Genomic DNA, 26,831 nt, shown 5'->3' with positions numbered 1-26,831 from the left:
TTATGGGAAGAAGTGAGAAATACATACTTCAAAGACAAGATTAAAACATCCCTAAACAAGCCGAGAGAGCTACCGCACACAGTAAACTACTTAATCGAGGGAAGGAAAGATGATAATACAGAGGGCAATGCCAGAGATAATTGTCCCATTTTTAACAAAGCTAGTGGATAAATCACTTCAAGAAGGCACGTTAGTGTACTCGCTCACAAAGGCAACTGTTAAGCCACTCCTAAAAAAAGCAACACTTGATCCAGAAATAATAAATAACTACAGACCAATCTCTGTGCGCCCGTTCTTGGTAAAATTCATTGAGAAAGCAGTGGTACACCAACTAATGGAGTTTGTTTAGGAAAATCACTTGCTAAATGATTTATAATATGGATTTAGAAACAACCATAGCATCAAATTTTTTACTGCTATCAATGCTAGATGAACTAAGGATCGGAATGGACCAGAACACTAACTTCTGCATTATCACAATCGACATTGCATCAGCTTTTGACACCACTGACCATCAACTCCTAATCAACACGCTATCAGATTTCAGCATTGGGAGTCAAGTCTTATCCTGGTTTCTCTTGTACCTACAAAGAAGAAAATGTCATGTTAGAGTGCAGGACTCAGTGTCCAACAGGTTCTCAATCACACGTGGCATACCACAAGGTTCAGCACTATCAGCAGTACTGTTTAACTTATTTATAGTGTCTCTGGGAAATGTCTTTCAAGACATACACATGTTGTATAGAATATATACAGACAATGTCTAATTCATTATCCCTATCACAATCCATGAAAAGGATTTATCCTTTGACTGAAGAACATTTTTGACTGAATTATTGATTGGATGAAAAAGGCAAAAATGGCTCTAAATATTGCAAGACAGAAATAATTTAAGTTACAACTACCTCCAAACTATTCAGGCCACACCTTAAACCAGTACAAAGGACTTATTTGTTAAACACCTGGATGCTTTCCCCTCCTTTTTTTCTCTTCTTTCCTTTCTCTTTTTTTTTTTTCCTTTCCCACCTGTTGTGTTTCTTGCTTCCTAGGTTTTTCCATCATTGTTTTCCTGTTATTTGTATTCTTTGAAAATTAATAAAATATTTGGAAAAAAAAAAATAATTTAAGTTGGTAAGACCCCTGACTCATCCCTATCAATCATATTCAAATATCAAGGTGAGAAAGTGATCATGAAGTCCTAGTGTCTATAGCCTGGGAGTTTTCCTAGACACTAATATGAAAATGCAAAAACATATAGATCATGTGATTTCAGCTTTGGTCTTTCAACTACGTGTATCGAGCAAGTTGAAAGACATGGTCACACTGTATGACTTCTGAATGATTGTACAGAGCCTAATACTGACTAAAATTGACTACTGTAACTCACTATTTCTGTGTATGCCAGCATCTCGAATGCAAGCTCTACAGGTCATCCAAAACGCAGCCGCATGATTGATCACTGGCATACCAAAATCCGAGCACATCATGTCAACACTAAAGAAACTGCACTGGCTTCCTGTGCAATACAGAGTGCAATTCAAGACTGGTACTTGTACTGATGCATCAACACATATTTGGAACAGTCCCAGCCTACTTCTGAAACAAGCGCAGAGATCCAAGACATCGTATCAACTATGACTACCTGCCGCAAAATCATATAACTACGTAGAGACATAACAACGAGCCTTCTACATTGCCATTCCATCCTTGTGGAATACCCTTATCAGGATACCTGAGAGCATGTGTAGACACTCAACAATTCAAGGAGTTACTAAAAACGCATGTTTGTGAAAGCCTTTCCAACTACATGAGGGCCTATCTAGTTAACTCCATTCCTAATTTTGTGTTTCTTACCCGGCACCCATTCTACTGATCATGTTACCACACCCATTCTATTTATCACGTTACCACACCTATTCTACTGATCATGTTTCCTCACCACGTAATTACAACTACAACCCATTGAAGACTATATATATAACTACATGTCCATATAAGTGAAGACTATGTATATGACACAGGCAACTAGGTGTCCTCTCCATATAATTGTAACTGCCACCCAGCTAAAACATGTATGTGATAACTGTTTAAGATTATGATGTGACATCTATGTAAAATTGTGTATGTGAATATTGTTAACTGCCTTGGATAAAAGTGGGATATACATGTATAAACTAAAAATAATAATTACCCTACCCTTTCCCTCCCACACCCACCCTAGCACCCTACTCTTTCCCTCTCCCTTCCCCCACTCTAGCACCCACTTAGATAGTAAGCTCACTGTAGTGGGCCTGGCTGCTGCTTTACGCCCTCTCGCTAAATGCTGCGGGCGCCCTAATCCCGTAAAATATTGCTTCTGAACCAGGTGTTTGCAGACAAACACTGTTTCATTTTCCATGTCATTTCTATGTTGAGAAATAATACGTTTCAGGCTTAATTGTCATTAATAGTGCACACTATTGATAGTATGAGAACAAACCCCAAATTTAATTTATTCTATTGTTTCATTTCAAAAACAATACAAAAGATAGAACATGCTTTTCACTTGTCCACATCGTTTTAAAACAAATGCACATCCTTCTTCTTAACCCTCTCCTACAGGCACATCTAGCTAGTCAAGATTTTAATACTACTAAAAAAAAAGATTTGTATGAATATGAAAATTTATCCTTCATATTCACTGTGGTAAAAAATGAAAGCCTGCCTGGCTAGATAAGCCTTCAGGAGAGGTTTGAGAAGCACTGCCATGGGACTCCTGAAATATCATCAACTGATTGCTCAGATTTCATATGCAGCTGGCTGGAGGGGGGAGAATCCCTAAACCCTGCCTGCTGAAGAAATCCAGAATCTACTCCGAATCAGCTAAAGTGTGGCAGTCAGTGGCAACACTTTAAGCCAGGGCCACCAAGAGATTGAGCCGGGCACAGGGCAGGGCTGCCGCCCACCTCCCCAGGATAACCGCCACCCACCCAACCGAACTGCAAGTACTTTGGCTGGCGGGGATCCTGAGGCCCTGCCAACAGAAGTCTTCCTTCAGGCACCACTGTTCTTTCCTCGGTCGCATTGCCTGCCCCTGTGGCTGCTTTCCTCTCAGGTTCTGCATGCTCAGTTTCAGAAGTGAGCATGTGCAGCCTAGGGCTCAGCAGCTGATTGGCAGACAATCCAAGGGGGGCCTGGAGCCAGAGATTTCTCTCTCCTGCTCTCCTGTCAGGACGTGATCACCCAGGTCCCGTCAGGAGCAGGAGAGAGAGAGACCCTGGCACCAGGCCCCCCTTGGAGGCCCAGGCCTGGGGAATTTTGCCCCCCCCCCCCCTCTCGGTGGTCCTGCTTTAAGCATCACATACTTGCTCAGTTCTCATGGAAAATGCTCCATGAGGCCTGTGCACGTTCATGGTACTGGCATCAGTAGTAGAAATTACTGCCACTACCACACTTTATCTGATTTGGAGTGGGCTCTGGATTTCTTCAGTGGCAGGCCTTGGGGATCCCAGGCAGCTAAGGTATTTTTAATTTTGGTAGGGGTGGGGAAGGAAAGCAGGGAAGAGGAAAGGGAAAACAAGGGGCGGCAGAGGAAATGGGGTGCCTAGTGTGTACCCATGTCAGCCACTGCCCCCGCCCCCCAAAAAAGAATCATGTCTGGCTACACTACTGATGTATACTGAGGAAATGCCAAAGGTGTCATAAAATTTGATAAGTATTCCACGAAAAAACATAGCAAACACAGCAAAAGTGGCCTAACTCTGAGGGCAAGATGCACTAAAGTCGTCGTTAGAGCCGTTCCCTACCGAATTCCATAGCGAATTGGTAGGGAACGGCTATGCATCAAGGAAAGGGAATGCAAATGAGCTATTCGTTGTAGTTCACTTGCATTCTCTATTCCATCGTAAAACAGTCGGCCAATCGGCCGGTCGAGCATGCGCAGAGCAGCAAAGCGTTATGCTGTCTGCTCTGCGCATGCCAAGTACGCCTCTGTGCCGCCCGAAGACGCCGCCGCTCACCTGATCAGCTGATATCGGAAAGTGCAGTTGAAAGCGTCCATCACAAAAATAGCCTTCCATTTTGGCCATTATTCACACCCAAATAATAAAAACGTCCTTTTTGGTCGTGCTTCACTCAGCTGAGCCCTGGAAGTCTCTGAGCCAATCACAGCGCGTTTAGCTCAGCTAACCCTTATTCACTTGTTCAGAACCCTTATGTTATCATCCTCACCTTAATATTCCCTTATCTCTTGTTTGTCCTGTTTGTCTGTCCTAATTAGATTATAAGCTCTGTTGAGCAGGGACTGTCTCTTCATGTTCAAGTGTACAGCGCTGCGTACGTCTAGTAGCGCTATAGAAATAATAAGTAGTAGTAGTGGCTTAATGCATGGAAAGCCCTGTGTAATGGCGTGCTAAGCACAGCTTAGTAAAAGGGCCCCACAGGTACTAGTTTGGGTTCATACCAAGCTGGATACCTAATTTAGCATGCTGGTAGCATAATCAATTTAAAACCTTACTGAAGAGTCATGTTTCCTGAAGTAAAGTCAATTCTGGGTTATGTATCTTTCTACTGGATGTGCACTTCAGAGAGCAGGACAGGAGCTGCTGCTGAAAAAGCCTATTGACAAGTATAGGGCCTGGTGATTTAGTTCACTGGAGATATGGTTAAGCAGGGTTTGGCTGTTAAAGAAAGATATTTTGTGTTATCTCTTTGTATACTGCAATTCAATATGCCATTATCACAGAGTGCCTTTATCGTTTTTTTAAAGGTCACCTCCTGAATATATATTTTTTGTTTGTTTGTTTTTACAGTGTATCTATTTCTCATTTGAACAGAATGTTTTGACTGAAAATACGGGTGTCAGTTGTGTTCGTTCTGATTTATGCTTTCCATTAAAGTGGTTTAATGTTGGCTGAAATCAAGGAGGAAACACTTCTGCTCTGTTCTTTGAAATGGCTGCACAGTTTGAAATCCACATTTTCTTTTTGCAACAGAAATGCTTTCATTTTCCAAAAATTGATTTACTGAGAGTCTGCCATTTGATCACTGAGCTGTGCAATTTGAAGAAGTAGGCAACCGAGGATTCAAAACATCTAGGTATATAGCAAAATACAATATACTCTTAATTGTAACAAAGAGAAGAAACAAAACTAAATACTACTAAAGAAAAACTGAAATGTGTGATTAGGTTATGCTTCATGTTGACTTTTTCCTAGTTCTGCAGTAGCTCAGTTTTGTATAATAATGAGAGGCAACGAAGAACTGAGCCGGACAAAAGGTGGTTTGTGTAGTTTTACCACTAACTCCCAAATTCTGTAAATAGTGCTACAAGTTAGTTGCATAACTGGATGTGCAGTTATAGAATTGGGTTAATTTAATAACATTTATATCCCTTGTAACCATCGAGTTCAAAGTAGGTTACAGCAAGACAATAATTACAATTCAAAACAAACTTATAGCTCCTCAATCAATAAAATAGTAAGCGTACAAATCAGGGGCGTAGCCAGACACCCAATTTTGGGTGGGCCTGGGCCCAAGATGGGTGGGCAGAAGAACTCTGCCTTGTCCCAGAAGTAATTTGGTCTCTCTCTCTCTTGCCTGCATGCCATATGGTCTCTCAAACATCCCCCTCCCCCACATACCTTTTAAATAGCAGATTTTCATTGGCAACAAGCAGCAACTAATACACAGTGCTCATGATGGCCCCACAGCCTTCCCTCTGATGCAACTTCCTGTTTCTGCATAAGCAGGAATACATCAGTGGGAAGGCTGAAGGGCCGGTGCGAACAGTATGTATCAGTCGCTGCTTGTAGCAGGCAAAGATCTGCTATTTAAAAGGTATGCAAGAGGGACAGTTGGGAGTTTTCGGCTGGTGGGGCTTGGGAATCCCTGCCAGCCACATTAGAGAAGTGCTGCTATTGGGTGGGTCTGAACCCAAAGTGGATGGGCCTGGGCCCACCCGTGCCCTCCCTTGGCTATGCCACTGTTACAAATATTTCTGAAACAGCCATGTTTTTATAGTTTTCCTGTATAACAAAGAGAGGGAGCAAAGTACAAACAAAAATCCCAAAAGCAAAACAAAAAGTACCAGGAGCCTTCAAAAACAGGGAATAAAACCTGTAATCATATATTGTGATAAAACAATCCGAGTGGAGGAGTAGCCTAGTGGTTATTGCAGTGGACTTTGATCCTGGGGAACTGAGTTTGATTCCCACTGCAGCTCCTTGTGACTCTGGGCAAGTCACTTAACCCTCCATTGCCCCTGGTACAAAATAAGTACCTGAATATATGTAAACCATTTTGAATGTAGTTGCAAAAACCTCAGAAAGGTGGTATATCAAGTCCCATTTCCCTTTCCCTAAAATGGACCTGACACGGTCCTTGTTTCGGCGCACAGACAAATTACTTCCTGTCACGAAATCGGTGGGTTTCAAACCCACCGATTTCGTGCCGAAAAGTCATTTGTCTGTGAGAGTTTTTCTCCACTTGAAAATTGTGCAAAGGGATAGCACGGCAACGCAGCACATTGCTTCTAACCAACAGTCGCACGCATTGTGCTACACTTTGCGACCCCTGATGCAGGTGCTGTGTGCCGAAACACGGACCATGTTGGGTCCATTTTAGGATTGTGTCATCACAATATATGATTAAAGGTTTTATTCCCTGTTTTTGAAGGCTCCTGGTACTTTTTGTTTTGCTTTATAGTTTTCCTAAAACACATATACCCCCAGATTCCATATCGCATGATAGAAATTGCATGTGCAAATCCAGTCATATTCTGGATTTGTGCGCACAATTTAATTACTTAACAAGCCAATCAATGCTGATAATTGCCATTTAACAAGCAATTATTGACACTAATTGGCATTAATTAGAATTTACGCACACAACTTGCTAGGCATATTTTGTAAAGTGATGCGTGCTGCCAAAAAGGGGGCATGGCCATGGGTATGGAATGAGCAGGCTGTGGGCATTCCAAAAAACTATGCGCAGGGTTATAGAATACACCTGCTCCGTGACTAAATTAGGTACCAGTATTTACACCAAATTTTACTTGTCGTGAATGGATGCACCTAGAGTTAGGTGCAGGCATGGTCACTAGATATATTCTATAAACCCACTAGGTGTACTCTATAAATTGCACTTAAATCTAGATAAAGTTTATAGAATACGTTTAGGCAGGAATATTTTCAGTGCTGATTTTTCATTTACCATATATAGAATCTAGTCCATAATGTGAAATATTTCTTAGATATTCAGAGGCTTTTCCGAATAATGTTCTATTTTTTGTGCTAATCAACCAACACCATGTGCAAGAAGGAGAAGCCAATGGCAGCTCTTGTGAAGACCGCAGGCTTCGAAGTCGATATATAGTAGTCATACCAACTTTATACCCAGAACTTAATCCATATAAAATCATATGTGAAACCAGTGCATTTTTTCTAGCATAAAAGGTGCTGGTACTCAAATGTCAGGCCACTCTTCAGGGGTGGGGTGATCACTGAGAGACCCACCCCACAATGGCCAGGACCCCTGCAACCAGTCACAGAATCTATGACAAGGCATAATTTGTGTGTAGGGCCTGAGCTCTTTCATTAAAACTTGGGGACCATGGGTCAATTTTAGCAGACAATGAAAAAGGAGCCGGTACTCAGTACCCCCAAGTACCCCCTCAAAAAAAGCCCTGTGTGTAACATAACTAATTCACACTAACTAGGTCAATATTTGGTGCTAGTTAGTACTAATTGGTGCTAATTTGCTGTTGCGCCTATAAATTATATAGAGGAGTGGCTTAGTGGTTAGAGTACCAGTCTTGACATCTAGAGGTGGACAGTTCAAATCCCACTGCTGCTTCTTGTGATCTTGGGCAAATCAGTTAGGGTCCCTTTTACTAAGCTGCATAGGTGCCTACGTGCACTCTACACGCGTCAATTTGGTATTACTACCCGGGTACCGTGTGGCCTTTGCGGTAATTTCATTTTTGACGCATGTCCGCTAAGCGCACCAGAAAATAATTTTTATTTTTATTTTCTAAAGCACGGCAGAAACCGGGTGGTTGTCATCATTCTACGCATGTAGATGATTGCTGCATGGTTAACTCATGAGACCTTACCGCTAAGTCAATGGGTGGTGGTAAGGTCTCAGACCCAAAATGGATGCATTCAAATAGTTTGCATTCAAATAGTTGTGACTCCTGTGGCAAGGAATTGTGCCAAAACACAGCACCGTGTTGAGTCCTTCCTGTGAATTCTCACTGTCTTTTGGGATTTGTTCTATACAGACATGTTGGTCCACATTTTATTGTTTACAATAAAATTGGCATTTGTCATTCTTTGACTCAAAGGTTTCCTTTTTCACTTTTTTGTTGGTCTTCCCCTACTCCTGTTTTTCTTGGTAGGGGACCCTCCTTTTTGATGCTTGCTACCTCCATTGCATACAGATTATCTTTCATGCATATTCACTGTGGATATCCTGAAAACCTGACTGGCTGGGGTCCCCCAGGACAGATTTGGGAAGCTCTGCCTTATTGTCTACAGGGTCATATCTTTTAGCTGTGTTCATCAGCAGAGCTGCTGTTCAGGCTTTATCTAGGGCTAGAGGTTTAACATTACTGATCAGCTATCATGGAATGCTTTGCCAAGTAAATAACAATTGAAGGTTGCTCTTTTAATGTTCCAAAAGACGGTCAAAAGAATCCTTTTTGCTGAAGTGTTGCAGAAGAAATTTAATGCAGTCTTAAGTTTAACTTGGAAATTTGTTTTGCAGCAAGTGCTCTTATATGTAGTTTTATCTAACCGTATTGCTTCATTATGTCACTTTTTATAAGTACTATAGGTAAAATGTAAGATGGGTACAATATAAACTAATACAAAATAAATGCTTTATGAATCTGGATAATTTACTTTGTTTATATGTCAGTCATTCTGTGTTTCACATTTCAAAAATGATACTTGCACTGCCCTATCAGGCAATTGATTTGTTTCTCACTAAAGATGTCTTTAACTGAGTGTGGTAATGTTACTCCGTGGACAGGCCTGGGCCCTCCATAAACGCAGCCACACAGAGATTAAGGGTAAAAGGAACATATTTATTTACATGCAGAGAAATGTGCAGCCTGTTATCTCCACAGGTCAGGGATAAATAAACATGCAAAGTCACTTATAGTCACAAACTATAAGTGGAGGAGTGGCCTAGTGGTTAGAGCACTGGTCTTGTAATCCAGAGGTCACCGGTTCAAATCCCACTGCTGCTCCTTGTGATCTTGGGCAAGTCACTTAACCCTCCATTGCCTCAGGTACAAACTTAGATTGTGAGCCCTCCTGGGACAGAGAAATATCCAGTGTACCTGAATGTAACTCACCTTGAGCTATTACTGAAAAAGGTGTGAGCAAAATCTAAATAATAAAAAAAATAAACTCTCTCTCTTGTGGCCTGCTCCTGTAGGCCCACAGCACATGTTTGGTTGCCCCTCCACCAGGCAACCCAACCATCTTGTCACTTCCTGGAATTCCCACCATTCCAGTTCCAGTATTCCACTGGGCACCACTTGGCCCTGACTTCCCAAGTCATACCATCAAACAGGTTGTAAGATAAACTTTTCCTACCTCAATCCTCTTTTGCTCTGTCACTTACAGGTAGAACTCTCGATTAAGGCCCTTCTCCTTCCCTAAGCTCTTCCCATGTATTGCAGCCCTGCTTGCCATACTCTGAGTCAGTTCTCCATCCTTGGCTTCCAGCTTCTTAAATTTCTTGGCTACCTCCTCGGTCAGCCCTTTCTGAATTTCTTTGAATTAGTCAGCTGGGACACTCCTCTCCAACTGTCCTTGCAGTTCATGCAACCTGCAGGTTACTTTTTTTCTTTGCTCTTGCACAACTGGCTTTTTCCTCCACCAGCATATAGTATTCTTCTTTAAGCTAGGCTTCCTTGCAGCACTAATTTTAGCCTGAAGTTCCAGCTGTCTGCACCGGTCACATGACTGGTTGAATTATTTTATTTATTTGTATCCCACCTTTGTCCAAAATGGGTAACAAAAATCAACAAAAACAACATAATTAACAACAAAAAACAAGAATCAATAAAATTTTCCCAGAAAAGAGAACACAATCCTTACAATACTCTTCCTTCAAAAAGACCTTTACAAAAAAGTACATCTTCAAAAAACATTTAATCTGTTGAATATTGTTACATGAGCTTACAGGCAAGGCATTCCATGCGAATGGACTGGCAATCCAAAAAACTCGCATCTTTGTCTCTACATAATGATATAATTTTGGAGAAGGTAAGCAAAGTTGAATAGATGACTCAGATCTTAATACCCATCCCAGTTTATGTAATCGTAAAATATTATGAAAATATTTTGGAACTGCCCTATATATATATATATATTGATGAACCAATACAAGATACTGGAAGCCAATGTAGTTTTTTTAATATCAGAGTAATATACTCAGACTTTGGAACCCCAATAATCAGCTGAGCACCTACATTTTGGATGACCTGCAGAACTTACAGCTGGGTAGATGATACACCCAAAAATAAAGAATTACAAAAGTCAATTTTAGTTAACATCAAGCTCTGCACTATTGTCTGAAAATAATAGGATGTTATCATATCTTTCAGTTTACTCAAAACTCGAAATTTAAAAAAAGATGTAGAAATAATATGATCTACATGTTTTTGCAATGTTAAATTGTTATCTAAAAAACTCCAAGACTATAGATAAATTGTTTTACAGTAACTTTTTCTCCCTGATATCCAACTGTTGTCAGCAAAGATGAATCAAGAGTTCTACCCACATATATTATTTCTGTCTTTGCAACATTCAATGACATATTATGTTGTCCCATCCAATCTATAATTTTATCCCAAAATATCTTCAACTGCAACACTAAATCATGACCATGTTTCTTAACTGGAAAGAAGAATTGTACATCATCTGCATATATTCTATATGAGACTTGTAAATTCTGAAACACCTTCCCCAGGGACACCATAAATAGACTGAACAATACTGCAGAACGTGCAGAGCCCTACACCGCCTATAGAAACCAAATCCTGTACTTTAACATAAAATTTTCTCCCTTGTAGATAAGCATGAAACCAAAATAACCATTTGTCCTCCAACACCAAAATCTGACAAAGTATTGAGTAAAAGCTGATGATCAACAGTATCAAATGCTGAAGCAATATCAATTGTAACTACACAAAAACTAATATTTTGATCCATATCAGTTCTTAATTCATCCAATATTAATAAAAGAAAGAATTCCATACTATGGTTAGCTCTAAAACCATATTGGAAATTATCCAACAAATGATTTTCTTCAATAAATTCTATTAACTGATACAAAACAGTATTCTCAATAACTTTTGCTAGAAATGGTAAAACAGATATAGGTCTAAAGTTTTCCATCACTTCTATGTCAAGTGTTGGTTTCTTTTAACAATGGTTTAACAGTTGCTTCTTTAAGACTATCTACCAACACAACATCCTGTACGGATTTACTCACCAAATCTGTCAAAAAAGGCACAATCATGTTGAACATCAATCAAAACAATATAGAAGAGCAAGGATCAAATTGAGCTCTAGTAGGTGACAGACTCTTCACCAAGCTCTCTATCATTTTCTCATCCACCATAAGAAACTCCAAACATAATCTACTTGTTCCTCTATTGATTTAGACAAAACCAAATTAAAAGATCGAGTAGATGTTTCAAAATCAAATTTCTGATGTAACCAAATTGCACATACCTGAAGATCTAGAATCTGATTCAAATTGTCATTTTATCCATTAACTAAGAAATTCATTGTATGAAATAGTTCTCTTGGTTTATTCAAGGATGTTTTAATTTTATCCTTAAAATAAGTATATCTTACATCTTCACAAGGTCTTTTATATTCGACCAATTTAATCTTATATGATTCTAAATCACTCTCTCATTTTTTTTCCATACTCTCTTGAGACCCTTAATTCTCTACTAACTTGTTTTAAAGCTGTTATAAACCAACAACAAGTCTCAACTGAACTCCTAGCTTTTACCATCTGCTTTAAGCTACATAATCTAAAGACTCCATTAAAGATTTCATCTAATAATTCATCACAGTCTTGACTCATATCTGCAACAACTGATAATTTCTCTGATAAACATGCCTTTAAATCTGCTAATTCCAATTTTGGTTTCTATAGAACATTTTAACTTCACTTTATCTTCTACCATCCAAATCTCGCATGATCAGACCACACAATCTCTTTAACAACAGGTGACATAGAGATTGACATAACACTGGTGATACGAAAATTAAATCTAATATATGACCAGTAGAATGTGTAGATTTTTAAATAATTTATCTAAATAGAGATTGTTCTAAAACTAAATGCCATACTTGTCGTGGTGCTAACTTACATTACCCAAATTGCAAAGGACTTAAATATAAAACAACTTACACATCCAGCTTCTCCTACGTAAGCACACAACTATGGAATGGACTCCCAAAAGCTGTAAAAACAATCCATGATCATCTTAACTTCAGAAAATCACTGAAAACCAACCTCTTCAAAAAGGCTTACCCTACCGATCCAACGTAAATCCCCACACCCAGCAACATAGCACAACCAATGATCGTAATGGACAATATACAATCTTCATTCCCTTCGACCTTCACGGTGCCTGACACACACCTACCTCATTCTACCACAATACAACCTTGTATTTGTTATCAACTGACTGGAGAATACCTTTACAGTACTATGTAAGCCACACTGAACCTGCAAATAGGTGGCAAAATGTGGGGTACAAATGTAACAAATAAATAAACTTGTCAACAGTTATATCTCCTGGAACATTAAAGTCACCCAGGATACACACTTTCTGGAAATCAATAGACAGCGCAGATAAAAATTCCAGTAATGGAGAACAATCAGCAATTATTTCCCCTGCGGGACAATAAAAAAAGACAAAAAGCAATAAACATATTCAATAACTAAAAATTCTGCAAAATCGGATGACTCAGCACAGCATAGTTTGAGGGTCAAAGTTTTTTTAAACAAATAATCACTCCACCTCCTCTTTTATGAGATATACAGGCCCGCCATTTATATTCTTTAGGGCAGCATTGTCTAACCACCACTAAATCAGATTTCAAAAGCCATGATTCTGTCACACAAAAAACATCAACGTTATATTGAACAATTAAATCATGTACCAACACTGACTTATTACGGACTGATCTGGCATTTGACAATCCTACTATAAGATCAGAACTCTTATTCAAATTAGTAATAGCTCCATGAGGTACAAATAAAATTACACTTACAGAGGCACCAGTATCTAATAAAGCATATCTATTATTGGGGCCTGTGTGAAGTGGGAGAATAGGCCTGCTTCCATGATCAAAATAAATTGGTATTTTTCCTCATTCCAGTTCCACCTCATGGCCCATTTCCTAGTCTGACTGTCCCTGATTTGGTGTGCCCTTTCTTTTCCTTTGAAAAGAAATACTTGTTTCTTGTCATTGCATGTGATTCATTCCTTTCTTGTCCATCACTGTATTCACTGTCTGCATGGTAACTTCCTTTCTCCCTACTTGTTCTCAAAAGTTGTGTTGCACATTTTATCAAAGCACTGGTGGGATTCCTATCTAACTGTGTCATGTTTTCTCCCATTACTGTCTGTCTTAAATCTCTTCTAATATCACTCTCCTGAGCTTGCTCTGGATTTCTTTTAATTGGTATATTTGTGGTACCTTGTTTAGAACTTTTTTCATTAGAAGGATAAGGAGAAAATCTAACTGTTCTGGGCACCCTGGGTTTGCCACTAGGTGTCAGCACAGCAACACTAGCTTTTCCCTTTCGTGTGGCTATGTTATCTTCTCTATACTGCAGAAGCACCCATACTCTCTCTACTGCTCTGTTCCTACAGGTTCACCATCTCTACAAGGTTGCAATGGATTTAATACGTCCGGCTTTAGTCTTTTTGCTATTTCTCTCCATTCCATCTCAGTTCCCACTAAATCACCATAACTCCTAGCAAAATCATACTGTTCTTCCTCACTTTCTTCATCTTCCACTGTTCTTTTTACATCAATCACAATATGCTAATATATCAACCTAAGCGTTTATTGTACTTCTGTATTATGTACTAGACTTCTACAAATCTAAATTTTGTAACCGCCTTTTTAGTAATATGTAAGCCACATTGAACCTGCCATAAGGTGGGAAAATGTGGGATACAAATGCAATAAATAAATAAATAAATATTCACAATTTTCAATGCTGATGTTTCTCTACAACATTTGTGATAATTACTGAGCGGACCATAATGGCCTCTTTATGTAATCACTTCAATAGACCTATAAAAACACATCTTAAAATACAAAGAAAAGAAAAAGTAAAAAAAGGCCTTCATGATCAACAAATAGTATTAAAAAAGCAAACATTTAACTAAATGAAGACACATATGATGGGGCATACAAAGGAACAAAATGTGCCCCTTTGGCATGACGTCTGAGGCACGACACCTCAGCACTCAGCGTCCCTTTAAAATTCCGGAGGTGACGTCACCAGCTGGCGGGAAACTCACTCGCTCACACTCCGATAGTTTCTCAGTCATAAATGAGGCCAAAGCAGATGATATATAGCAGTCAGGAGACAATTGATAAAGCTCACCACTACTTCCACTGTGCAAAGAAGCACCAAGAGCAGAGGTGTAGCCAGACTTCGGCGGGAGAGGGGTCCAGAGCCCGAGGTGAGGGGGTACATTTTAGTCCCCCTCCGCCATTTTTGACCCCTCCCATCGCCATCACCACCCGACCACCCCCGGCGCCAACCTTTCGACCCCCTCTTCTCACTGCCGCCAACCCTCCCCCGCCGTCGCCGTACAACGTGCAGGACAGAAGCCTGCCCTTGCAGATCAGCAATGCAGCCATGCCGGAGAAGAGGACTTTGGCTGGCGGGGGCTGGGGACTCCCGCCAGCAAAGGTACCCGACTGCGGCATGAGAGGGTTGGCGGTGGGAGGGGGGGGGGTTGAAGGGGTTGACGTTAGGGGGGCAGGGCCAAATCCCATGCCCCGTGGTCCCATGTAGCTATACCCCTGCCCAAGAGATGTTAACTTGCCTCAGAACCCAGCGTCTCTTTAAACGTCCGGAGGTGAATCACCAGATGGTGGGATATTCACTCGCTCACACTCCGATTTCAGTCACAAGTGGAGCCAAAGCAGATGATATATAAAAGGCAGGAGACAGTTGATAAAGCTCACTCCTACTTCTACTGTGCAGAGAAGTGCCAAGGCATTCTCCCTTTGTTCCTCTGCAACCCGGGTGAGTTCCTTTGCCTTCTCCACTTCAGCAAACAACACCTCTGCCTGCTTCTACAATGTCTCAGTGGAGGATTTCATACAGGTTACCCTGCCCTTGCAGCTGGGTAACCTCCTCTGTCTTCTGCTTCAGATAGCTCCTAAACTCTGTGACCTCCTATTTTCTCTCACAGTTTAGAGACAGGACTTATCTCTCTCCTTATCCAGCTGTCTCTCAGTAGCTCCTCCATCCTTACTTGTATTCCTGTCTCTGCAAAAGTGCACATACTATGTTGACCTTGCATACTTCTGCCTACCAGAAGTAGGGGTGCCACATAACAGTGCGTTATAAATACATACATGTGCATAAATAATTTTACCATAATTTTTAACTAATCCTGAGAGTCACATTTAAACACACTTATGTGGCCAATGATGGCACTAGCTGCATATATGATTCTGTATAAGTGGCAATATCAATCTACCAAATATATAAAATATGCATCTAGGTGGAACATATAGACAATACATATAATTTAAAATGTCTGACATATGGGGGTCACCAAGATGTGTTGCAACTATAATACATGCTATTGCCCTGTGAGGGGGTTTAGAGAACACTGCCTCTCACCCTTAAGAAAAGTCCTTCTCTAACTAGCCTGGGTCACCTTAAGAGCACTGGTCCCGCCCCAGAAGGCAGTGTACCAGGAGGGGCGGAGCCCATACCAGGAAGTTTAAAAGACAGGGCTATGCTGAGGTTGAGGCCCAGGGAGGGAAGACTTGAATTCCCACTGTAAGTTGATGAAGCTCCTGTTCCAGTATCATGACCTAGCTGAGGAAAGCCATTGTTACTGTTGGACTGAATCTTGCAAATGTTGCTTTGCTGTCTGGCTAGAGCCAGACCTCGACTTTGGAGGAAACACAAGAACTTATAGGCTGTGTGTGGGGTGTGGCAATCCTGGCAGTCACAGACTATGTAGGCCTGCCACTGGAGGCCTACTTAATATAGTGTTCTTCTGAACTGCAGAAGTTTTGCTACCTTTGTCTCAGCCCTGTGAAGGAACAGGCCCGAGGATTCCTTTGAATAAATACTTATTTTTGTGTTCATCCATGTTGTCTGGCTGTGTTATTTCAGTGGCCCACTCCCAAGCCTGGCTCGGGGTGTCACGTGCCCCTTAATACATGTTAGACAGAAATAATATGCGTTATTTTACCATAACATGCAATAAATTACTACAGGATACATAATAATAAGATGCAAATGTATACAAAACAATTCATCATTCTGTAAAGCAAACAATGCAGCTTGAGGAGCCAATAAAAAGCTGGTGTTATTTTTCTATACTGGGAGCATTAGGCTGCAAAGTTATGGCCAGATTATTATTATTATTTATTGCATTTGTACCCCACATTTTCCCACCTATTTGCAGGCTCAATGTGGCTTACAGAGTATTGTTATGTCATAGACATGAGAGGATATTAGATACATTCGGTAGTAAGCCGAAGATATTAGAAGATACATTCTGTGATAAGCTGAAGATATTAGAACATAGCGTAAGGGGTGTTATACAGGGTGGTGAAGGAGGTATATTTATATGATTGGGTGGGTTGTGTGGTGATTTGTGTCTTTAAGGGTTCTTTTTGTAGGCTCTATTGAAGAGATGTGTCTTCAAAGATTTGTGAAAGTTGCTTAGATTGTCCATGGTTTTTAGGGATGTGGGTAGCGCATTCCATAGCTATGTACTTTTGTAAGAGAAGGTAGTGGCATATGCCTGCTTATATTTAAGTCCTTTGCAACTGGGGAAGTTCAGGTTGAGGAATTTGCGGGCTGATCTCTTAGCGTTCCTGGGCGGTAGGTCCACTATGTTTAATATATAAAGTGGTGCATCTGCGTGAATGATCTTGTGTACAGTTGTGCATATCTTGAATTCGATGCGTTCCTTGAGTGGTAGCCAGTGAAGTTTTTCTCTTAAGGGTTTTGCACTTTCGTATTTGGTCTTTCCAAATATGAGTCTAGCTGCGGTATTTTGGGCTGTTTGGAGTTTCTTAATAGTTTGTTCTTTGCAGCCAGCGTACAGAGTGTTACAGTAGTCCAGGTGGCTTATTACCATAGATTGTACCAAGATTCGGAAAATGTTTCTCGGGAAGAAAGGCTTAACTCTTTTCAGTTTCCACATCGAGTAGAACATTTTTTTTGTCGTGTTCTTCACATGGGTATCGAGAGTGAGGTTTCGGTCTATGGTAACTCCAAGAATCTTCAGGTTTTCTGAAATGGGAAGAGTGCAGTATGGTGTGGATATAGTGAAGTAGTTGCTTGTGTTGTATTGAGAAGTGAATACTAGGCATTGAGTTTTTTTTCTGTGTTGAGTTTTAGCTGGAATGAATCTGCCCAGGTGTGCATAACTCTGCACAATGTAATCCATAACCAATTTGTAACAAATTGTATTTCCATCATTCATTTCATATTGTAAGCCACACTGAGCCCGCAAAAAGGTGGGAAAATGTGGGATACAAATGCAATAAATAAATAAATGGTTCTGAAGCTTTGATTGATCTCGTTAGAGATTTTGTTTAGATTATGTTTGAACGGGATGTAGATCGTGACAGCGTCCGCGTATATGTGAGGGTTAAGGTTTTGATTAGCTAATAGTTTGGCTAGTGGTGTCATCATTAGGTTGAAGATAATTGGTGAGAGGGGTGATCCTTGAGGAACTCCGCATTCTGGTGTCCATGGAGGTGATCCTTCGGCGTTCGTTATTACTTGGTAGGATCTGGTGGTGAGGAATCCCTTGAACCATTTGATGACTGGGCCTCCGACTCCGAAGTACTCTAGTACATGGAGTAATATTCCGTGATCAACCATGTCGAAGGCGCTTGACATATCAAATTGTAGTACGAGTATGTTCTTACCTGTTGCAATTGTTTTTTTGAATGAGTTCATTGCCGCTACCAGTAGAGTTTCGGTGCTGTGATTTGATCGAAATCCTGATTGTGACTCATATAGAATTGAGTGTTTAGTTAGATATTCAGTGAGTTGTTGCGTAACTATGCCCTCCATTATTTTGGTTATGAGCGGAATAGATGCAACTGGTCAATAATTAGTTAAGTCCATTGTGCTTTTCTTGGCGTCTTTTGGCAGAGGAGTGAGTAGGATGTTTCCTTTATTCGTGGGGAATAGACCGTTTTGGAGTCTGTGGTTTACTTGGTTCGTGAGGTCTATCTTGAATTGTTTGGGGGCGGCTCTTATTAGGCTAACAGGGCAAATGTCTAGTTTGCATTGAGACGACATATTTTTAAGCCATTTTGAGAGTTCATCTACTGAGATTTTGTCAAAGTTGGTCCATGAACGGTCTGCTGGGTATTCCCCTGGTTTTGGATCTAGACATTCAAGGATGTTTGTTTACTCGGTGGTATTAGTAGGTATCATGCGTCGGAGTTTTATAATTTTTTCGTTAAAATATTTCGCTAAGTTGGCAGTGGATGGGGTATCTGTGTTGTTAGAGGTGACCTGTGTAGTGTTTAGGAGTTTATTCACGAGTGAGATGAGTTTATTCACGAGTGAGAAGAGCTTATGTGTGTCCTTGTAGTTTGGTCCTATTATGGTTTTGTAGAACATTCTTTTGGTTTGTCTGATTTTGTATTTGTATTTTCTTTGCAATTGTTTCCAGTCGTTAAGAGTGAGTTTGTCTTTTTTCTTGCTCCATATTCTTTCCAGTCTTCTGACCTGTGTTTTTAAGTCTTTCAATTCTTCGTTAAACCATGGTATTGAGTTTTTTTCTTTTTGAGCATCTAGTTTGGAGCGGTGCTATACTGTCTAGTATTCTGTGCATCTGTTATCCCATTCTTGCAGAAATTGGGGTGAGTTTGTAGGGGTTGCCCATTCTTCAGTATAAAGTTCTTGCCAGAATGATAGTGGGTCTATTTTGCCTCTTGTCGTATACGTTCTTTTTTCTTGTTTTCTTTGTGACCCTTTTGTTTTCCAGGAGAGGGAGGTGTTTGCTTTGAAGTGGTCTAACCATGGTGTAACTGTCCATTTTGTGTCTGTGATAGTGAGGATGGACTCTGATGAAAATTTGTGAGTTATAATATCTAATGTGTGTCCTTTTTTGTGGGTGGGTTGCATGTTAGGCCAGTGGAGCTCCAATAGTTGGATGAATTCCTTGCAATCGTTTACATTTTTAATGTTAGTGTCTTCCAGGTGAAGGTTAATGTCCCCTGCTATGAGAAGGTTCTGGGTGGACATGCAAGTGTTTGATATGAAGTCCATAAAGTGTGATTGTGAGTCTTGTCAATTGCCAGGGGGCCTGTAGAAAATGATTAAGTTTAGTTGGTCGAGTAGATCGGGGTGGTTGTTTCTAACTGAGACTATTTCAAGTTGGGGTAGGATGGATTCTGCTGTTGTAGTAACTGTGAATTGTGATTTATAGATCATTGCTATGCCTCCTCCTCCTCTTTTTCCTTCCCTTGTCCAATGGGTAGTTTTGTATCCTGGTGGACATAGTTCTAAGATTATTGGGTCTTTGGTATCATGGATCCAGGTTTCACTTATGAGTAGGAAATCAAGGTGCTCTTCCGTGATCCAGTCGGTCAAATTTGTGGTTTTCCTGATTACTGATCTGGCATTAGTGTAACCTATTTGTATTAGTTGGTATTGTTCTCTTGGATTCGGATTTGTGGTAATATTTATTAGTTGTCTGTCTTCTTGATGTGGTGTTTTGGAACCTTCTTTCTTTCCTATTCTTTGATGAGGTCCATGGATGTCAAGGTTTTCATGGTCTTCTTTGTCTTTTTGTGTGTGCATGTTTTGTTCATAAGCTGTTTGTGGTTTGTGAGTAGTGAAGCTGTTAGTGTCTGTGTTTGGGGTTTAGGTATGTGTTAGAGTATGGTCAGGCAGTAGATGGTTAGGAGTATTTTCCTAGTATTCATATCAGTATTAGTATGCACGTTGGTTTGTGTGTTTAGAATGATATGGCAGTAGAATTTAGCACAGTCTCTACACTGGGTCCCTTTAAACAATGCACTAAGATATGGCAGCAGAATTAGTTCAATAAATTGTTACAAGCTGCTTGGCGAGCATAATGAGCATGCACAGCATTGAGATCTATTACAGTTCATTAGAATGTGATCAAATGCAAAGTGAGCATGCACAGCATTGAGATCTATTAAAGTTCATTAGAATGTGATCAAATGCCCCCTCCGAAGGGACACCACCTTGCAAGTGGTGGAGGGGCTTCCGTGTTTCAATGACTCAGAGGGCTATGCTGTAGGGTTACCCATATCAGACAGGCCTCTGAGGAGAAGCCAGACAAAGAGTGTCCCAACCTGGAGGATCCAAGATGGCGTTGAGGGAGGACGTATGCTAGTTGAGTTCCCGTTTTACACCAGAATGCCTGAAGAAGGCGCGCTCCCCAGAGAATGGGGAAGAGAAAAGGCAAAGCCGTGGTGCTGTCCTCCTCGAACACGGCTGGGGTTCCCACCACTTCTCAGTCTATTTTGGAGAGATTCTGGTTCATAACGTCGGGGATATCGGTTCTTGCTTCGGGGAACAGCAAGGCTTTATTGCCGAATCTAAGTGGAGGGAGTGACTTTGAGTCCCCCTGTTGGCACGACCCCTCCAAGACCCGGAAATAGTAATGCTTCGCTATGGAGGTCAATAATGGAAACACCCGAAGTGGGTTACAATTTTCATGTGACCCGAGGAGGTCATGGCGCAGCATCGACTCTGGATAATAAACCAACTGGGGGATTGGAGAGAGAGGTCTTCCGCCCGAAGATATCTGGAGTGGTTTCTGTGGAGAAATTGGGCTTTGTGAAGCCAATAATGTCATAAAGGACATACTATAGGAACTGCAGCAGAATGTGAATAACTGTCTTCTTCAGATGTTTAAAAATTTTCACTATGTGAGTTAAAGAATTTATATTAATACTTATCTAGGCTTCTCTATGAAAATTAGATAATTTGGTAATGAAGAATAGTTATTTTTCTTGTAAAAATTGGAATTTCTGGAGAACCAATTAAGGGAAAATAACTTGAGAATGATAAATTTACCTATAATATCCTATAAATTAGCTACTGAATTCTTGAAGAAATATTTCTCTGATACTTTGCTAATACCTTCTGATAGCCACCTTTTGGTGACTAAAATTATATTTCCTTTAAAATCTTCCTTCAGAGAAAAGAGATGTGTTTAACTGACATTTTGGAAAATTCAGAAGTTATAGATAGAGTTATATTATTAGTGACTTTCGTCTTTGATTAGATAGGAACAACATTTTGAAATTGTATTTTCGATATATGGTTGTTAGTTTTTTGGGTTCAAAGATGAATATATTTCCTGACACATCAAGGGAATTGCAGACTGGGAGGTGTGAAGTCTTGGCTTTTCAGCCAGGAATCATTGCCCCAGGTGGGACCTTCCTAGCACGATTCCCTTATAAGTGTTTTATTTTCCTTATTACTTATTTGTTTGAACCTAAGAAATTATAAAGTTTGTGGAAACAGATGAAGAATCCTCTGCAGCAACTTCCTTCAGTTACCACTGTACCGGCTGCAATAACCGATTAACCTTCCTCCCTCAGAAAATGTGAAGTGTAAGATTAACCATTTTGAGTTTTTCTTATTTTCCTTAAGATTGTTTTCCTGATCTTGGATCTTCCAATTGTGGACAATTATGTAAATATATATTGTTGAGAGAAAATGTTTTCCTTTTTATATTAATTTCTGTATTTCCTTACATTTATGTGATAAATGTGAATGTAATTAAGTAAAATGATTTAAAAAAAAAGAATGTGATCAAATGCAAATTGAGCGATGGATCCTCATTCATACTGCAATGAGCTGCATAGAAAGCGCAGAGAGCAAGCTGCTTAGCAGGCCTAGTATGAGCATGCACAAAAAAGAAAAAAGAAAGCGTAGACAGCAGGCTGCTTAGCAAGCCTAGTATGAGCATGCACAGCAGTGAGATCTATTACAATTCATTAAAATGTGATCAAATGCAAAGTAAGCGATGAATCATCATTCATACTGCAATGAGCTGCATAGAGAGCATAGAGATAGCGTGCACGTTACAGAGACCTGCTACAATACAATATAGTTCTAACATATGCCTAACAGCGAAGAGTCATTATCTAAGACTGTAGCTCTTTTTATTTTTCACTACCTGCTGCTTTCAGTGCGGGGCTGGGATTATATAAGGTGGTAACTTTCCACCTTGGGTCTCTTCAGGTGTCTCGTGAGGTCTGCTCAGTATGCGATCGTTATATGCTGGGTTGAATGCGCTCCCACCTTAGTGAATGTGGTGAATTGTTCGCGCCGGATTCCACAGGTCGGGTTTCGAGCCTGGTGATTTCGTGTGATTCGGACGACTCCACAACTGATGTTAATCTGCTGCTGCTCCTTCCGAGGTCAGTGTGGCGGTGCGGCTCAGATTAGTTGGTTTCCGTTGCTTTGTTGCTGCAGTCGGAGTGACCGATCTCGCCGACTTCCCCGGCTACAGCCTTTGCTGTATACCGTTCCTGGAGACAATCAGCTACCTGTCCGTGGACGGTGGAGATTGGCTGGATGACTTTGGACGTTTCCTTCTCCGTCCGACCCTCAGGTGCGATGCTTCAGGAGGAGCCCGTGTACTCCGGTGGGTTCCGATGGTGATCTTGACTTACAAGGCCCGGCAGTGAGTCGTGAGGCCTCCAGGCAACAGGAAGCAGCGGGCTGTCCAGGTGTGGCTCGGGTCGTCCACTTCTCTTTCCGACCCTCTGGTGAGCTGCTATTGCGGCCTGTAAGCTCCGATGGCTTCAAGGGTGATATTAGAGACTGATAGGTCGCGGCAGTGCATCGGTTAGCCTTAAAGACCAGGAGGAAGCCGTGGTCTGCTCAAGGTTGCTTGAGGCAACTTAAAGTTATCTTAGAAGATCCCTGGTTCCCCCTCCCACAGAAGCTTCCCCCTGAATACAGACATCTCCTAGCCTCCCCAAAAAGCTTACACACACATACATAATCCCCCCCCCAACCAAAGAATGCCCCCCTCTCAAGCAACCCTCCTCTTAAAAGCCATGGCCTGATGCTCCAGGATGGCACCTTAACAGGCCCTTAGAAAACCCATGGTTTCCCATTCCACTGAAGCTACCCCCTTGAAAAGAGAAGCCCCCATGATCTTGACCCCCTGAAGAGCTTCAACCCCTTATGAACATGGCCCTTCCTGAAGAACTTCAACCCCCAAGCACATTACCCTTCCTTAAGAGCATCAACCCTCCCTACATATGACCCCTCATAGAACTACCCTGCCCTTCAGATGCCCCTTCCTGTGGGCTTCCCTCAAAGATCCCTAGGCCTAAAGAAGAGATCCCCAGTCCCCCCTTACCAATGCCGGCTGCAGGTTCAAAATGGTGGCTTCAATCTTTAGTGGTATCATAACACTACTTTTAGAGGTAATGGCTGCCATTCTGAACCCAGAGCCTGTGGACAGGAGCAGCTAGCTCCTGCCTGCCCTACCCTAGACCACTAGGGAACACTTCAGGAAAGCCTAGGGAACCTATGGGGGTGGGAAATGTTTGGGAGGGGGCATCTTCAGGAGGCTGAAGCTCCCTGTGGGAGACGTGTGGGAAATGGCTATATTTGAGGGGGTCATGAAAAGCATGGATTGAAATTCTTTGGAAGGGGCTATGTAAATGAGTGTTGAAACCTTTGAGGGGGGGGGTCAAGCTCGGGTGGGCTTCTCTATTCAGCTTCAGTGGGAGTGCAACCAAGGGTCTTTTGAGGTCCCTTTAAGGTGCTGGCTGAGAGCATCAGGTCACAGTTTTATGACCCCTGGGAGGCATGAAGAACACAACTTGTGAAATATCACAAGTTGTGTTCTTCGTGCATCATAGCAGTCAGTAACCTGCAGTACTGAAATACTGGAGGTTGGCGATTCCCATAGTACATTAAGGTGCGGCAAAAGCCCATCTTTTACAGCACCTTAACTACTCCCTTTAGATGTTTGAAGTTAAACATGAATTTTCAGTGGTTCTACCTATAAATGTAGTTTAATTTATTGCCATATTTACTATACTACTCTTAGTCCATAGGCATCAAAGGGGATTACAAAGATTAGATAAGTAACAAAAAGATTATAAAGAACATCACAAACAACAACTTATTAATTACATACTGAATAGCTAATTACCTTGCTTTCAAGATCAAAAATGAGACAAGATTGACCCCAAATGTTAATTTGGAACATCTAAATTAGTTGTTTCAAATCATACATTAAACACACAGCTGACTATTGAGCTTTGTATAAATTCAATTTTGTGTTGTATTAGTGTTAATTATGAGGGATTTACTTTTTGTTTTAATTGTTATTATCAGAATATAAATTTTAGACATTGTGGCTTGATTCAGGCATCCCCTCAATTAAGCATCTAACAAAATGTAATAAAATAAATAACTGGATTAGTACATGATATTCTCAATGTTTTGCCTTCCTGAGACTGTAAACTCTGAGTTCACATGCTTGAAAATATAAGTAATTCCCTTCAGAAATCCATAACTCAGCCCTCTGTGACAGGGGGTTTAGTCTCATATTACCTTATTGACATCCAAACGCATATGCTCATTATTGGCACTGGCAGCTCTTTCTGCTGCTTTCTTTTGGCGTTGTGGTCCCCTGCCAAAAAAGATGTAGTTGACAAGTGCATACTCCAGCAGTGCCATAAAAACAAATACAAAGCATCCCATCAGATACATATCGATGGCTTTCACATAGGGAATTTTGGGGAGAGTTTCTCGAAGATGGGTGTTGATGGTAGTCATGGTGAGCACAGTTGTAATTCCTGAAAGAAAATCATCCAATTAAACATACTAAGATTAATTTTCTTTTTCTCTCTTCATCTATAAGAATCACATTAGAGACCCGATACATAACTAATCCAATACCTCTCATTTATCTCCTGCTGTATTTCTCTTTAAATAGTATTAGATAAATTATATGTTTGTGCATGTAGCAATTATAGCTGTAGTAAATTATACTGCAAAACAAATAATGGGGACACTTGAAACTGATGATGAATAGCTATAAAATGTTTTCTATACTGTAAATGAATTTGCTTCTAGATGATACGAGATGAAGAAGAAAAGCTTTTGATCTGTTACATTCATTAATAATATGCAAAATATGTTATATAGTCATTCAACATGCAATTGGACTTATTTAGTAAACCATATTAAGGTTTTGCACATATGAGGGTGAATTCTATAGTAACAAAGTAGGTGACGGCAGAAAAAGACCTGTACGGTCCATCCAGTCAGCCCAACAAGATAAACTCACATGCGCTACTTTATATGTATACCTGACCTTGATTTGTATCTACCATTTTCAGGGCACAGACCGTACAAGTCTGCCCAGTACTACCACCGCCTCCCAACCACCGGTGCTGCCACCCAATCTCCGCTAAGCTTCTGAGGATCCATTCCTTCTGAACAGGATTCCTTTATGTTTATCCCACGCATTTTTGAATTCCATTACCGTTTTCATCTCCACCAGCTCCCGCAGGAGGGCATTCCAAGTATCCACCACTCTCTCCGTGAAAAAATACTTCCTGACATTTTTCTTGAGTCTGCCCCCTTCTATAAATTCTATAAATCGCACCTACCAAATCGATGAGGAAAAAACCCACTTAAGAGCTATTTTATAAGTCATGCTTAAAGTTAGACGCGGTTTATAGAAGAGCACTTTAGCACAGGGTTTATGCAGAAGATTAGGCATGTCCATTTGCACCAACGAAAAAGTAGTGCAAACGTTCCCACCTAAATTTGTGCAGAACACCCTTATTCTATAATTGCACATGCAACTCGAATCCACGCCCATGCTCCATCCTGAAATGTCCACGACCCTCCCATTTCCATGCCCCCTTTTCCAGGACATGTGTAAAATTTAGGCGCAGATCACGCACCTACATTTATGCATGTAAATATTGATTTCAATTAGCACCAATTGCTAAGACAATTATTGGCCCGCTGGCCGGATCAGGGGTGAATGGAAACTCCGGACCGTCGCAAGGGCTAGAGCTTTCGCTCAGCCCTGACCGAAGAGCCCCTCCTCCTCAACCCTCTGGGAGTAGCACTCCTCTATTGGCGTCTTTCCTCCGTGTGGTCGAACAAGACACGGAGGAAGCAAGACGGGAGGTGGAGTCAACAGCTGAGAGAGCTCGGTTTGGAGGAGAATTGCACAACCAAAGGGAGGGAGCATTAACAACTCCTCCAGCCACAATGGAGGAGAACCTGGAGCCCAAGGAAACAATCCACCGACTGAAACAGAGGTAAAATTTAATTTTCCTACTTCAATGGAGAAACCCCAAGAAGTTATCCTGGATGCTTTGTGGACATTAATAATGGATTTGGGGAAAGCAATTTGTCCACAGATTAAACAATTGACCCAGGAAATTAGAAATTTAGATCTTAAGACTAAAGATATCGATTCTAGAGTGGACACTTTGAAAATTCAAAATGAGGAATTAAAAAAAGAAATTAAAGACACACAATCACATCAAGAAGTAATGATTAGAGACTTATTATTTCTTAGA

At 40.9% G+C, this 26,831-nt stretch overlaps 1 protein-coding gene across 2 annotated transcripts in view; it reads right to left on the bottom strand.

The window, feature by feature from the left end:
* Positions 1–26,831, bottom strand: part of GABRB2 (gamma-aminobutyric acid type A receptor beta2 subunit) — a 628,852-nt gene that overhangs the window by 7,443 nt on the left and 594,578 nt on the right. For both annotated transcript variants that reach the window (XM_030211905.1, XM_030211904.1), the window contains exon 8: positions 24,838–25,082. In XM_030211905.1, the coding sequence (XP_030067765.1) occupies positions 24,838–25,082 (245 nt within the window). The remainder of the gene's footprint in view (positions 1–24,837; positions 25,083–26,831) is intronic.

The sequence above is a fragment of the Microcaecilia unicolor genome, chromosome 8 (genome assembly GCF_901765095.1).
Source record: "Microcaecilia unicolor chromosome 8, aMicUni1.1, whole genome shotgun sequence".
Classification (NCBI taxonomy): Eukaryota; Metazoa; Chordata; class Amphibia; order Gymnophiona; family Siphonopidae; genus Microcaecilia; species Microcaecilia unicolor.
This window is presented reverse-complemented; position numbering and strand designations above follow the sequence as displayed.